General features: G+C 38.0%; 1 protein-coding gene across 5 annotated transcripts in view; it reads right to left on the bottom strand.

The window, feature by feature from the left end:
* Positions 1 to 13,664, bottom strand: part of ADAMTS20 (ADAM metallopeptidase with thrombospondin type 1 motif 20) — a 102,036-nt gene that overhangs the window by 16,118 nt on the left and 72,254 nt on the right. For all 5 annotated transcript variants that reach the window (XM_065843681.2, XM_071802976.1, XM_071802982.1 and 2 more), the window contains one exon: positions 189 to 356. In XM_065843681.2, the coding sequence (XP_065699753.2) occupies positions 189 to 356 (168 nt within the window). The remainder of the gene's footprint in view (positions 1 to 188; positions 357 to 13,664) is intronic.

The following is a 13,664-nucleotide window of genomic DNA, read 5'->3' as shown; positions in this document are numbered from 1 at the left end:
TTGCTCTTAATTACTTTTAAAACAAAGAAAAAGAAAACATAATGAACTACTTACTATTTTGTAGATTTACTTGTGATGTGCATACAAAAAAATCTTCCCGAGAATTGCCGCCATTGAAGCGGTGTGTCACCAATATGATCTTGTCTTGTAGTCTCACAGAGAACATAATTATAGCAGATTTTACATACCTCTTTCCATCTGCTGGCCTTCCAAGCAGGACATCTTCCAGCTCTACATATTTTGTATGTCCGTGGTTTTTTCAAATGTCTGCAGTTTCCTTCCTCTATTTTAGTTTGGAAGTTATTAAAACAATGTACATCACGAAACTTCAAACCTTTTCCACAGGAAACAGAACACTGAAAAGAGAAATGTATTTCATTACTTTATTAAAAATCTCAAACTATAAGAAAACCAAAAGAAGTTGTGGCCTCTGTGATTATAGGAATAAGTTTCATAACATTTACACATCTAAAATTTCTGTGTAAGCTCTTTCATATTGAGCATTACTGGTCAGATGTGAAACATCTTGTGTCTTGTCCATTCATTCGTGTTGTCATTGACAACCACTTGAGCTCAGCCATCCACATCATGCAGGAGACAGCCTGATATACCGATGTCATAAGAAGATGCTCTATCAGCCTTCTGTTTCCAGTACATTCATTGCTATTTTCATGTAAACATTATGTTTATCATCAGCATTAAAGGAAGAAAAATGGAAAATCGTGGGTATGCATGTTTCCAGCTATTGGGCCACGAAGGCACGTTTGTCCTGGCACCTCCCTTCCGTCAGCTTTGTAAATCTTGCTGTATGTGACACAGGGGCAAGAGAAGAGGTATAGACGCTATAGGTCATGGTGCAGTCCCTGGAGGCATGGCCTTGCCTTGCCACCCTGGGATTTGTTACTTATACACATGACTGGCTCCAGGACCTCTCTCCCTCCGGTGTAAAGCCAATGGACCTGCAGATACACTTTGAGAAACTCACCCTGGCAGGAGTACTGGCCATGACTGTAGTACACCTGACAGATGAGTCTCTTCTGGAGAAAGGGCCATTCCTCTGCTATATTCCTGCCCTGCCACAAGACTTTAGTGAGGTTTGAATTCAATTCTTCAAACCAGGGCTGTCCTATTCCCCCACAGAGCAGAGCTGCAGGTCCCGGGGACCTTTTGGTCAGACAAGGAACATCTGAAGCACTTCCACATTAGGTGGCTGCTCAGCTGACTTCTCTTGGATTGTGAGCACTCTGAATGTCAGCAATAAAGTATCATTATTATTTCAATGTTTTCATTAATCTTCCCTTTTTATGCCATCCTATGAAAAAGTTTTGATCAACTGAATTAATTCCTTTTCTGTCTGGAAAAAGAACATGCTTAATTTGTTCTAGGATTTCCAGTGTGCTTTATTTTACACTTAGACAAAGATTTCCTACACAATCAAGTATGGAATTAATACTCAAAGAAAAAATTAATTTCTAAGTGGGTGTGAAAAGGAGTTAAATAGATACTTTAGAAAAAAGTTTATAAGATATCTCCCTTATATCTTACATTGTCATCTCTGTTACTAGAATTACATATAAACTTAATCAAACACTTTTTTAAAGTATATTTTATGTCTTCAGGAAAGGAAGTTCAGATCATTCAGCCTTTAATACCAAGCCTGGCAAACATTTGCCTGAGAACAACACCTGGAGAAAAGTTTTTAAAATATATAACAAGCAACTATATCGAATTAACCTGCTAGGAAAAAACCATTTTTCACAATAACTGTACTTTGTTGAGCAGAATCTCAGCTGACTCACTTGTCTTCACATACTACCGGGATTCCTGTGTGTCCTTAAACATTAATATGTGTCATCTTAAAGGTTTAATTGAAACTGTCAATATATTTAAAATTAAATATTTGCAGAATAAAGGAATAAATTTATCACAATACAACGAATAGCATGTTTCTCTTAAGCAACTATATATGCAAAAAGATAAGAGTACTCAGTTAGTCACAACTTGCTTTTTATATGTCTGCTGTACTATTCCAGAAAAAAAGAGTATTTGTTTCTAAATTAAATCTTGCCCTCAGAAAAATCTTTCAATTTATCATTTTTAAATACTGTTAATGTAGTTTTGCAATTTATGTTCAATTAATTTAGAGACTACTTTAAGACAGGAAAATACTTCCTAGAACATAAATTACCTGAAACTAAATTCTTTCCTTCATTTTATCTATGACTAATGTAGGTTAGAAAACTTAAGACTTTGCAAACCATATAATTATAAAGGGCTTTCAGAAAACTCAGCTCTGAATTCAGAGGATTTAATTATCAGAGCAGGCAAAATAACATGTATGCATGATAACCAAAACACTGATGTGATCTTGAGAACTGATTTTACTCTCCCCTGAAGCTTTTTTTTCCCCAGGAATTTCAGTCATAAAATGTAGACCTGAAAGACCCTTAAGTTCTGAAGATTCTTCCTTTTCATTCTTCAATCGCATGTAAGTGAAATGCAGCACAGAGTTACTTAACCTTCTCCTACGATGTGTTAGGAAAATAGGGCATGTCCCTCCTTCCTCAATGGCTTTCACCAGCGAAGCACAAATTCAGCTCCATGGGCTGTCAGGGAGCCCTTCCGAGGTGTCACTTTAGATGGAGGACAGCGACCACACAAGTTCTCCCAAGAAGCCACCACGTCAGGAGATGAGGCTGCCACAGCACAAAATTACCTCGCTCTTTAATTTCTCATTGCTCTCAACATGAATATTAAGGCAACACTTTCCAATATATATACATATTTGTCTATACAGCCTGTGCAGGTATCTTTTATTCAACAAAAATGAAATTTATCGTACAGGACTAATGGCTGATACTAGCAATAGAATATGCAAAGAAGTCTTGTAGCTGTATCTCAGTCTTCTTCATACCTTCAATGATATCTCTATCCACTAGTTATGACATCACATATTTCCTTCTACATGGGTTAGAATTGGGTCTGTTTTGGTGGTTTGGGGTTTTTTTGCTTCTGTTTTGGGTTTTTTTGCTTGTTTGTTTGTTTTTTTAATTCATGAGTCCAAACTCGACTGTTACATCTCTTGTATATTTAAATACTCTAATTTAATATTTATAATTTGTGCTATTCTTTCTTCTGAAGAAAAAGAAATCAAAGATTTGTGTGTTAAATTAGCCTATTATAAGATATTTTTAGTAGTTACAGAACAATGCCTGTATGAAGAAATTATTTTCAGTCCTCTTTCATAAGGATGTTCTACTGAATTTTGTAACTACAGTACAATTATACAAGAATTAAGATAATCCACATTTGTTTTCTGTCATATTAGATGGGAAGCTGAGTTCAGAAAGGAAAATACCAGTAACTGGAGACTCCTGACAAGCAGATAAGGGTTGACTGTCCTTCGGCACAGAGAATGAATACCAAGAAAGGAAAACTGGTCTCTCAAATGAGTAATCAAAGGCTTTAATCAATATAAAGTGGGGATGCCTCTTAACTTTTCTGTAGGGGCAGAACCCAGCGTCTGCTTGGTTCTTGGGATGAAAAATAGAGATTCCAAAGAAGATCCCTGAGTGGGACTCCCAAGTGACTAAAGGCATCTAAATACAGCTTACAGGGAGGTGTCTTGCGTTGAGCTACATCCCTACCAATGTTTTCCTTAGAGAGCTGCATATTGCACACATGGACCTAAGACACCCGTCTAACACATTTCCTTTCATTAAGAAGCATCAAATTCTCACTTGCACAGGAGTGAGCCCTTGTTCTGTACTCTGGTAGCCACTCGTGTTCTTTTGGAGCCTCTAGCCTGTAGTCAATTTCTTACAAGACTGAATTTTGCCCTTCATAAGCCTGTGTTCCTTCTTGGAGCTCCTCATGCATTATCACACACTATCTCTGAAATATGGTCCTCTCACTGCTTGGTGCCCACTCTGTTCTGTGAGATGCTCTGGTGTTGATCTTCCCAAGGCTTAATTCTCCTGAGCAAGGGAAGTACAGCTGCACTTAACTCTCTTGCTGCTTGACCTCCTTCCATTTAAACTTGAACATGGTCAAGAACAATGCAGTCCTTATGGCACAACACTTCCCTAATGTGGCTTCACTTGTACGACATTCCATGCAATTGGAGGCTTATGTAGAGTACATTTTCCACACATTTTCTGCAGATTGAATGTGTAGAAAAAAAAAAATCCACAAGAACTTTAAAGTTCAAAAGAAACATGAACATTTCTTTTTTAAAAAAGGTAAGTTGAAAAAAAATCCTGTAACCACTTTACACAGAAATTCTAGCACTTGTCTCAACATTGGCTAAAGTAATATTTCCCATATGTCAGCTTCTTTCAAAAACATAAACCTACAGTAAGAAGCTGGACTTGATTACTATTGTTCAAAGTCATTCCATAATGCCAGCAACTAGGACTCATTTGTTTGGGTTTTTTCATAATACTGAAGTTCTGTGAAGATCAGTCTGATAGAACTCCTGGTGCTTTCTGTGGCACAGACAGACCCTCAGACAGGCATGACAGCATTTCCTACCAAATCAAGGCTCTTTCTGCAGCTGACATGCAGAGTTTCACTAAAAGCTTTTTGGTTCTTTGGCTGTTGTTATTATTTTATCGAAAAGTTGAAGACCTTGGATTACTTAGTGGATTTTGTTCTAAATTTTCTTAGCCTTTTCTATTAAGGGAGTGTTTTGTATAGCTTAGCTGGTAGGTCAGTGGGCTTCTAGATACTGAAAAACAGACCAGTAAATGCAAAGCCCAGAGCAGTTTCTTTTTGCATTCGTATTAGCTATAAAGGGACCTAAAGTGACTGTGACTAGAAGTAGTACTGTAACTGTACTAGTTTTAGCTGGAATAAAGTTAATTAATATGGTGCAAGGTTTTGGATTTGTGACTAAACTGGTGTTGATAACACATGGATGTTTTATTTATATTTGAAAAGTGATTATACAGCATCAAGGCCTTTTCTGCCCCCCATGCTGCCCCACCAGCCAGTAGGCTGGGGATGCACAAGAGGTTTGGAGGTAACACAGCCAGGACAGCTGACCCCAAATGACCGAAGGGATATTCCACACCCTATGACATCATGCTCAGCAATAAAAGCTGCAGGGAAGGAGGAGGAAGGAGGTGGTTGTTTGTCTTCCCAGGCAACTGTTACACGTGACAGAGCTCTGCTTTCCTGGAGATGGATAAACAGCTGCCTGTTGATGGGAAATAATGAATTAATTCCTTAGTTTGCTTTCCTTATTGGCACAGCTTTTGCTTCACCTGTTAAAATGACTTTATCTTAACTCACAATTCTTCTCACTTGTATCCTTCCAATTCTTTGCCCCATCCCACACCAGGATAGGCAGGGGAGTGAGAGAGCAGCTGTGTGGGGCTTAACTGCCTACCAGGGTTAAGCCACAACAGTAGTACTGAAAAAGGATAAAACATATTACAAAAGGTATTTTCTTCCTCTTTTTGTCAGACACTTCTCTGACTGGACAGAAAAATTTAAAAGATATGACATTTATATAATGGATCAGAATAATTACAAATCTACAGGGTTAAACACAGTAGTTGCTTGAGTTGTCTGACAAACCGCATTTTGATGATCTCTGGTTGGCCCAAAAGTCTCCTTGGGCTTTTTCACAACTTAGCTAGAAGTAGACTGGGACCACTACTGCACAAAAGATACTAGTAAAACGTTACTTTGAGCATTACTTAGTTGAGAGTTACTTCAAATTTTCATTTGCCATATTAGAACGAGCTTTTCTTGTGCCTCCTTCCTCCCTGTTAGCTGTATCTCCCCAGGGCTCCTTGCAAGGCTTGAACATAAAATAGGCATTTTCAGCTAAAAGTATTCAAAAAGTTGGTTATTTCCTTTAAGTACATAGACTGCTGCCCAGAAGCAACACAGACTCTGTAATTAGGTTCTACTGAATTCTTTGATGCAGAATCAGTAACTCTTCACTAAAACAAGTATAAACACTTGTGTCATTAGCTCTAGCACTCAGAAAGAACCATGGTTATAGAAGACCAACCATTCCACCACTCCTGAGAAAGAGCAAATTGAACTCTGGGAGGTATGTACGTGATTTACTGTTACATCTAAGTTACACCTATTTTAACTACAGAAGGTAAACTGAAGATATTTTTAAGTCACTTCATTGAGTATGACTTCATTTCAAAAGTTCAGTGGTATATCACGTTGCTCTGGTGGTCAGAAAATGTCTTGATTTGATCCTCCTTGCAGCTACAATCTGCAAATCTTTGTCATATTTCTGAACGTGCTCTTGCAACTTTAGCAATGGAAGGGAGGAAGACCAGGCTAAGAAGGACCCAAAGACTTCATCCAATCTATCATGCTTCTCAAAGCTACACCTGGACCACTCCTAAGAGTAGTTTGTCACTCTTGTCTCCAATGACAGGGATGCTACAGCCTCCTTTGCATGCATTTTTCCGCTGTCTTGCCATCGTTACAGTTAAAAAAAAAGTCTTAGGATTTAACAACAGTCTCTCTTACTGTTAGATTAGATGGTTACTTCTCATTCTACGCTTAGCAGACTGAGAAACATTCACCGCTTTGTAACCACTGATTACAGGTTGGAAGAATATCTCATTCAGTCTACTCTTATGTAGACTTGGTCTTGAAAAATGCAGCTACCTCAGCCTTTCCTCATTCATCACTTAGTCCAAGTCTCTTACCATTCATGCTGCTGTCCTCTGAACACTCCCAGCTGTCTGCATGTTTTTTACAAGGATGTATCCGAAACTGCATGTTGTGTATCAGCTGAAGCTTCAGAGTTAAAAATGTACAATGACAAGAAGCCCATACCCAACAAGCATATACCAAATATTACTTCTTTTTGTTCAAGTTCTTTGTGGCCTTTCCATTTTACAGAGTTCTATATGACATTTGAAAGATAAGATCTAGAGTGAAAACTACTTCCTGCGTTAATATTTGCAATCATACTGCAAACCTCATGGGATCTTTGATGTAAATTAGTAATAAATTCACCTCCTTCCTATAAGTGCTGCCCTCTGATCCAAACACTACCTAGACGGCATTCCTACCACAAAAATTGACTGGGTCTCTAAGTGCAGTAACGTCTGTTTTTTTTTTTAAATTCAAACAAGACAGTATTTCTAATGACCAAATGCACAGCCAGCTGAGCTCAGTGAATTCCAACAGGTCTCTTTCTTTCAAGCTGGTCAATTATTGCTGAGTGATGTCTATTTGTAGAATACTCCAAATAGCCTCCACAGCTACTGCAAATTCCTCCCTGTCTGTTCCCTCTGCATGTGGAAACAGAGCACCCCTATAATATGTTTGACTCTTGTGTATCAAAACGTGAAAGATGAGAATCTAGCACTGCCCATGTTTCAGTGAGCTGCAACACAAGCATCATCCCAAAAACACTTTCCAAAGTTCAGTTCCCAGCATAGCTTCGGTTTGCATGACACTGACAGATGATCCCCTGAGGTCAGCGACACAGGGCAAATCTCCACGTTCCTCCTGTTGGACTTGTCAAAACCATTTGCAAAGTGTATCATGAGGTACTGTAGCCTATCTGGAAACAAAAACAAGCATAGACAATCCAGCAATGCATGTTGCAATCACACCTCTCTGAGCCAAACAGGTAATCATGATGTTTAGTTGTTGTTCTTTTCCAGGTTTTTGGCGGAGAGAGGTCAATAATATGGATATTCTTCTGTTCAGACTCTACAGTGAGATTTCACTGTACAGGTTTTCAGCTCTATGCCCTGAAAAAACCCGCAATTTTTAGTAGTTGCAACTACTACCACCTACAAAAATACAAATTTGGATTAGCTATCCAAGACTGAATCGTTCATAACAATGTTAGAGCTCCCTGAAGTCCTTCCTGATTCCTTACTAAGCCAGGATGGCCCACAGTTCCACAACCACCTTCCCTCACCTAAATTAAAGAGAAAGTTTATCACAGCCTCTGAACTGAAGTTTTATCTCAAAATCCTTCTCCATCCAATGTAAGCAACAGTACTGCTGTGACTTGTGGGGTATTTTTATGAGTAGACATGTATGTAGGCTCACAAATCTCAGAGTCTCTTCATTCTAACTCAGGAAGAAAGCCATTCTCCTTCCTCTGTGACAGGATCCTCCAAAAATACCTGAGTATTGCAATTGTTACACTTAGCACCTGAGTTATTTATAGCTAGATTCTGCAGATAACAATCATGTTTTTTTCTAGTTAACATTGAGCTAAACTTCATCCAGAAAGTACTTATCAGAACATCTCTTTTATGTTCAGACAGCTTTGAAGTGAAAGTACTGTTCTGACTGAAACTTTAGTGTTATTTCAAAATCTTAGATTTGAAGACCAGTTTTCCTCCCCAACAATTTCACCTCCATTACTTGTAGTTAATAAAAAAATGGTAAATTTGGAGTAGAATACATCTTAGATTTTTATAAACAAATGTAGTGTTAAAGATAAGTTCTCTTATTATTCTCATGAGGGAAATTTACAAATTTCCCTCTCAGAAGCCATTCTCTTCAGCATGGAAGCTAAGGAAGGATGGCCCTCACACAAAGTGACTGCCATTACCTGTTGCTCTCATGGCATGAAAACCAGAGAACAATTTGCTCCGAGTATCATCACCTGCAGCCATTATCACAATCTAATATGGAAGTTTCATAACTTCACCCCTCTCAAGAACAAAAGAGAGCAATGATAATTTTCTCTAAGGTCTGCCCAAGAAGCACTTCCACATTTTTGGTCTGGTTACGTACTCTGGCTGCATAACAGGGTGAGAAATCAGACACACACCAAGTTTCCACCATCCATATGCTGGTTTCCAGGGCTTTCAGGTACATATCGTGGATGTGAAGACCAGTGCACTCCAAACCAAATGCAGTGTGGTTGTGCCGGAGTGTGCTGTGGTACAAGCTCACAGCCAGTGTGCCTGTGGTAGCTGAGACCAGCGAGAGACAGCAGCGACTCTTTTGAGGTCATCTAACCTGTCCACTGCCCAAAGCCAGTCCTCTTCTGACAGGATTGAGCACTGTGTGCTCCATAAAAAGGCAGCATTTGTCGGATTCTTTTTGAGAGAATAATTTTGTTTCAACTTCCGTCTGAAGGATAACAGAAAACTCCTAAGCATGCTGAAGCATATCTACTGAATAGGTGGACAGAAATGAGAAACTACCTACATATACATACATACATAGAAAATGTAGGAATAAAAAAAGAACAAAGAGGATTAAAGACAGATTTTAGGATTGCTGTGGGTAACAGGAAGGTAAAACTGCTAGGAGAGGATATATATGGCATCTAATAGGAAAGTGTTAATATATTCCTCTTAAAGATAAAGACATCCTGATTCAAACAAGCACAACCCAAACAAACCCTTCCATTGCATGTAAGTCAGAACCACCAGTACAGATCTTGAAGGTAAGATGATTTCATGTCTGCAGAAGCCCATCTCTACTGATGATACTACAGAGGAAATTTAGACAATATTTGAAGTTGTCACCACATGGTCTGATTTTGTTTGTCCTGCCAGCTGGCGGTAGCCTTAATGAGAGAGATCCCTCAGGAAAACAGCAGTCTGCCTGGATGGCAGACCAACAACCAACCATACTCTTTGCAGCTGTTGGAAAAGTCAAAATCAGAACTCTTGAACTTCCACTTAACGATCATTCACAGAATTTGTTCATTCTACTCAGAATTGTGAATAAGTCTCTTAATTTGGCCTGTCTTTCCGATATCTCAAAGCGCTATCCATTAACTCAAGTTTAGCACAACTAAAGCAGATGACCACGTCCTCCTTCGAAAGCCCTTTCAAGTCTTTCCCTCTCATGATGAACACCACCATTCTGCTCATCACTGCCTCAAGCCCAGCATCCTTTTTGATGCCAACTACGGACCATTTGAAAAACAGGTTTTTACCATGCACAGCTGCCCACCTACCATGATAGTCAGCCAGGCTTCTCTGTGCCATGTATTGCCATTGCATCTACATACATCTCATAATAATACATAATCTGCAAGCTTTTCCAGTCAGGAAACCTCTCTTTGTTTTACCTACATAGCATAATTAGATCTTCAAACAAACTTTCAGCTATTGCAATAACACAAGAACAACAGAACTGCCAAAAAAGCTGCAACATTATTTTAGCAATTGTAGGATTTGGCTTTTACTCTACCTATACCTTTAAATACTGGTGGATACTCAGTGATATCCAAGTCCTTTCCAAGGGCATGGTCAGATAATAATCCACTGCCCAAAGAACTGTATTTCACAGGTGCTAATTCAGGTGTTGTCATTAAAGAAATTTTCAGAAACATTTTTTCTGTAAATGGCTGACCCTGTTTTCCGTATTATATAACTACTCTTCCTGCATTTTCTGTTTTTTCCTAAAAACTTAACAATCTAATTTCTCTTCATTTTAAGAAATAAATTAATTTACAACTTCCAAGAGATAAGATTTTATTTTTAGACAAATTCCTATCACTTTTCTTTCAAAAGAGAAGAAGTGTTCTCTTACTTTTTTGGAGGTGATTCCACTACTCTGCTGCTACAAAGAGTGAAAATTCCTGATGCCAGGTAAAAATCTCAAGCTTTAGGGGGACTGAGAACTGATAAATAAAACAAAAGCCTTTTATGAGGGTTCACTGTAAAGCCTAAAAAATACCATCACATAATTCAGAAAGGAAAATTTGGGCTCAAGCAATATTCAAGTCTAAGTTTCACAACAAGGAACCAAATTTGACTCAAATTTTTGACAAGTTAATAAGTCAACATGGTATACAGGAAGGAGATTACCATCTTCCCATTCTCTGTAAGAGAGTAATCTAAGGCATCAGGGAACACAAATTATGGAGATATTAGTGCAAGTGTAGATGGAACTTTGTATGGCACAGTGGAAGAGGAGAAAAATAAAGCAAGATGAACAGATCGGCGGCAAAAATACAGGAAAGGCTAGAAAGAGAGGGAAATTCTTCATAAAAATTGAGTATCATACTTTATTGGACTGAACATGAATAGTTGAGTCAAAGTCCAAAATCAGACTCAGTTGTCATGATCCATTCTCATGATATTATTTTCCTTCAGGTTTCAGCTTCCCTGGCAGAAGAGCTCACTATTAGACACAACAGTAACCTAACAGAGAAACATCTGCCAGTGGCAGGGATGCTAACACTGCTAATGTGATGGCATCAGTGAGATGCAAAAACAAGCCTTGTGCTAATTAAAGGTATTTTATGTTTCTGTTAATGTTTACTTGATAATTTTCAAAATTTAAAAATAATCACAGTTTCATGAGTTGATGATCAATATGTTCTCCTTCAACAGTAATGATATATCACATGTGCTACCTCATTTAATACTTCCTTTATAGGTTCCCTTTAATCTCTCAATTGAATTGCATAGTTTTCCTGCTTTACTTGCTCTTGATTTGAATCTGCTGCATCAGGTTACCACCTGAGAATCAGAAAAACAATAGGTATTTCTGCCTCCTTTCAGCAGCCATTTGGCAGGCTCTGCTACCTCATGTGCAGGTCTTAAGTGTCACTAAGGAGTCTGCATGTACCACTGCTAAGAACTGCACCATCAGCCCTCAAGCAACATCATCACTGTAATTAATGACAGTATATATTACAATGATGAGAAGTATGATCAGCTTATTAATTGCTGGGAGGGAACAGATAAACTACATTGCTCAGCTGGTATGTGTACCAAACTTGTATCATCTTTTAGTTGAATGATTTAAACAACAAATGGCTGAGACAAATCAAAATTAAAAATACAGCAACAATGGTAAGTTGTTAAAAACAAAACATAAAAACTCATACCACCACCACGAAAAAAAACCCACAAAAAAACAAAAACCCCCACAAAACCAAAACCAATGCAAACAGCACCATCACCACAAAAACCCAGATAATTCTGCATTACTTCTCCTTCTAAAATCAGTGGCAAAGACAAACAGAGCTAGACCCTCACTAAGTTTTTCTGAAAATCTTAATCCACAGGTATAAATTTGTGTCAAATTTACAAGAGTGAATAGCAATCCTGCTCTTTCCCTTTCGTACCTCCTAGAAAGTACTTGGTACAGACACCTTTACCATTACACCATTGGAGATGTGAAATTGCTGACTTGTCCAGACTTCAGCAAGTCTCATCTTTCTTTATTCCACAGTCATGCAACACTAATAATACCTTTAAGCAATTACATGAAGGCAGCAGCATTGGAGACAAACAGTGAAGTGCAAGCATCAATAAAAAAGGGTGGCAAAAAAGGAGACAGGAGACCTTAGAATAACGTAGTGTGAGCAAAAGAAATGGCAGAGATTTTTTTTTTTTTTTTTTTTCTGTTTCTAATAAATGGATAAATTCCCAGACACATTTTCCAAATGGAGAACAATGGATGTATCCACATCCATCCAGCAGGTGCGTTCACAGACCTCCATGAAAAACAAACAGCAACCCAAAGTGAATCCATTTTTGCTTTCACTGACCTGACAATTTCACAGACTGCACCACAGAGAGGATCTTGTGATGCTCAGGAGAACTGAACAAATGCATGGGAATGACATAATCTGCATTCTCACTGGAAAGTAACATTCACCTCTTGAGAGCGACATTTTAGTCATAGGTGTTCACAATAAAAGTTGGACCATGATGGAGCATCTCTGGTGTAGAAGCTACATTTGCATGATCAAAAGGGTTGCACAGAAAAAAACCCATTTGTTTATATACTTTTCACAATTTAAAGCTTCATTTTATGGATTTTTCTTTTTTATCTTCAGAGATACGGTACTTTCAATTAACCAATTACAAAAGCAATTAAAGATGATACAGTCTTACAATGCTAGACCTATTAGTTTTAGCTAAGTTTGCAAAAACCTAAAGATGAGCAGAATAAACACTGGATGCCAGCAACTGCAATCTCTGATTTATCATTTTTAATCATCTTAGCAGCAGCAAAACAGTAGCTCAGAAATAAAAGGAATGTCTGTCTGCTCTACAAAAAGTATCGCTTCATTTTTTCATTTGATTAAAAACTAATGTTTTGTATTTGAACTTTAAAGACAACTGAAAATAAAAAGCAATATATACTGGAACAGTATTGTCAGAAATTTTTCGAACGTTTTAGAACCATGCAAAAGTCTAACTCTATGGTACTTAACTGAATATCAGCTAAAGAATTAAGAAAAATAATTCAAATAACTTTAAACATAAATTGGACATGAACATATGCTTATATTTCAGCCAATAAGAAATACTACATTTCACTTACCTTCACATGTTGAATTCCAGTTTGTTTTCAACCTAAGCCACTCTCTTGTGTATTTGCAATTTCCTTACAGATCAATCTTTCCAGCATTGCAGTTATGTGCATAAATGTGAGCACACATGCGAGCTTCTGAAAGACTGATTCTGCAGGAAATCTGAGTGCCTGAGCTTGTTCTCAAAGGGAAAGGGCCATAGATAGATGTATGTTAATACATGTACTGACCAACAGAACTGTCTCTCTTAGTGAAGTCACCAGTCTCCTAGTTACCAGTTTTCCAAGAAAGAACTGGGAACTCCCGTAACAGAGAACTATGGAACATTTTGTTCATTTCCTAACACATGCCAGGTAACCAAAATATTTATGTATTAACCCTCATAAACGTCAGAAAATGCTAATACTTTCAT

This window comes from Patagioenas fasciata, chromosome 1, assembly GCF_037038585.1.
Source record: "Patagioenas fasciata isolate bPatFas1 chromosome 1, bPatFas1.hap1, whole genome shotgun sequence".
Classification (NCBI taxonomy): domain Eukaryota; kingdom Metazoa; phylum Chordata; class Aves; order Columbiformes; family Columbidae; genus Patagioenas; species Patagioenas fasciata.
This window is presented reverse-complemented; position numbering and strand designations above follow the sequence as displayed.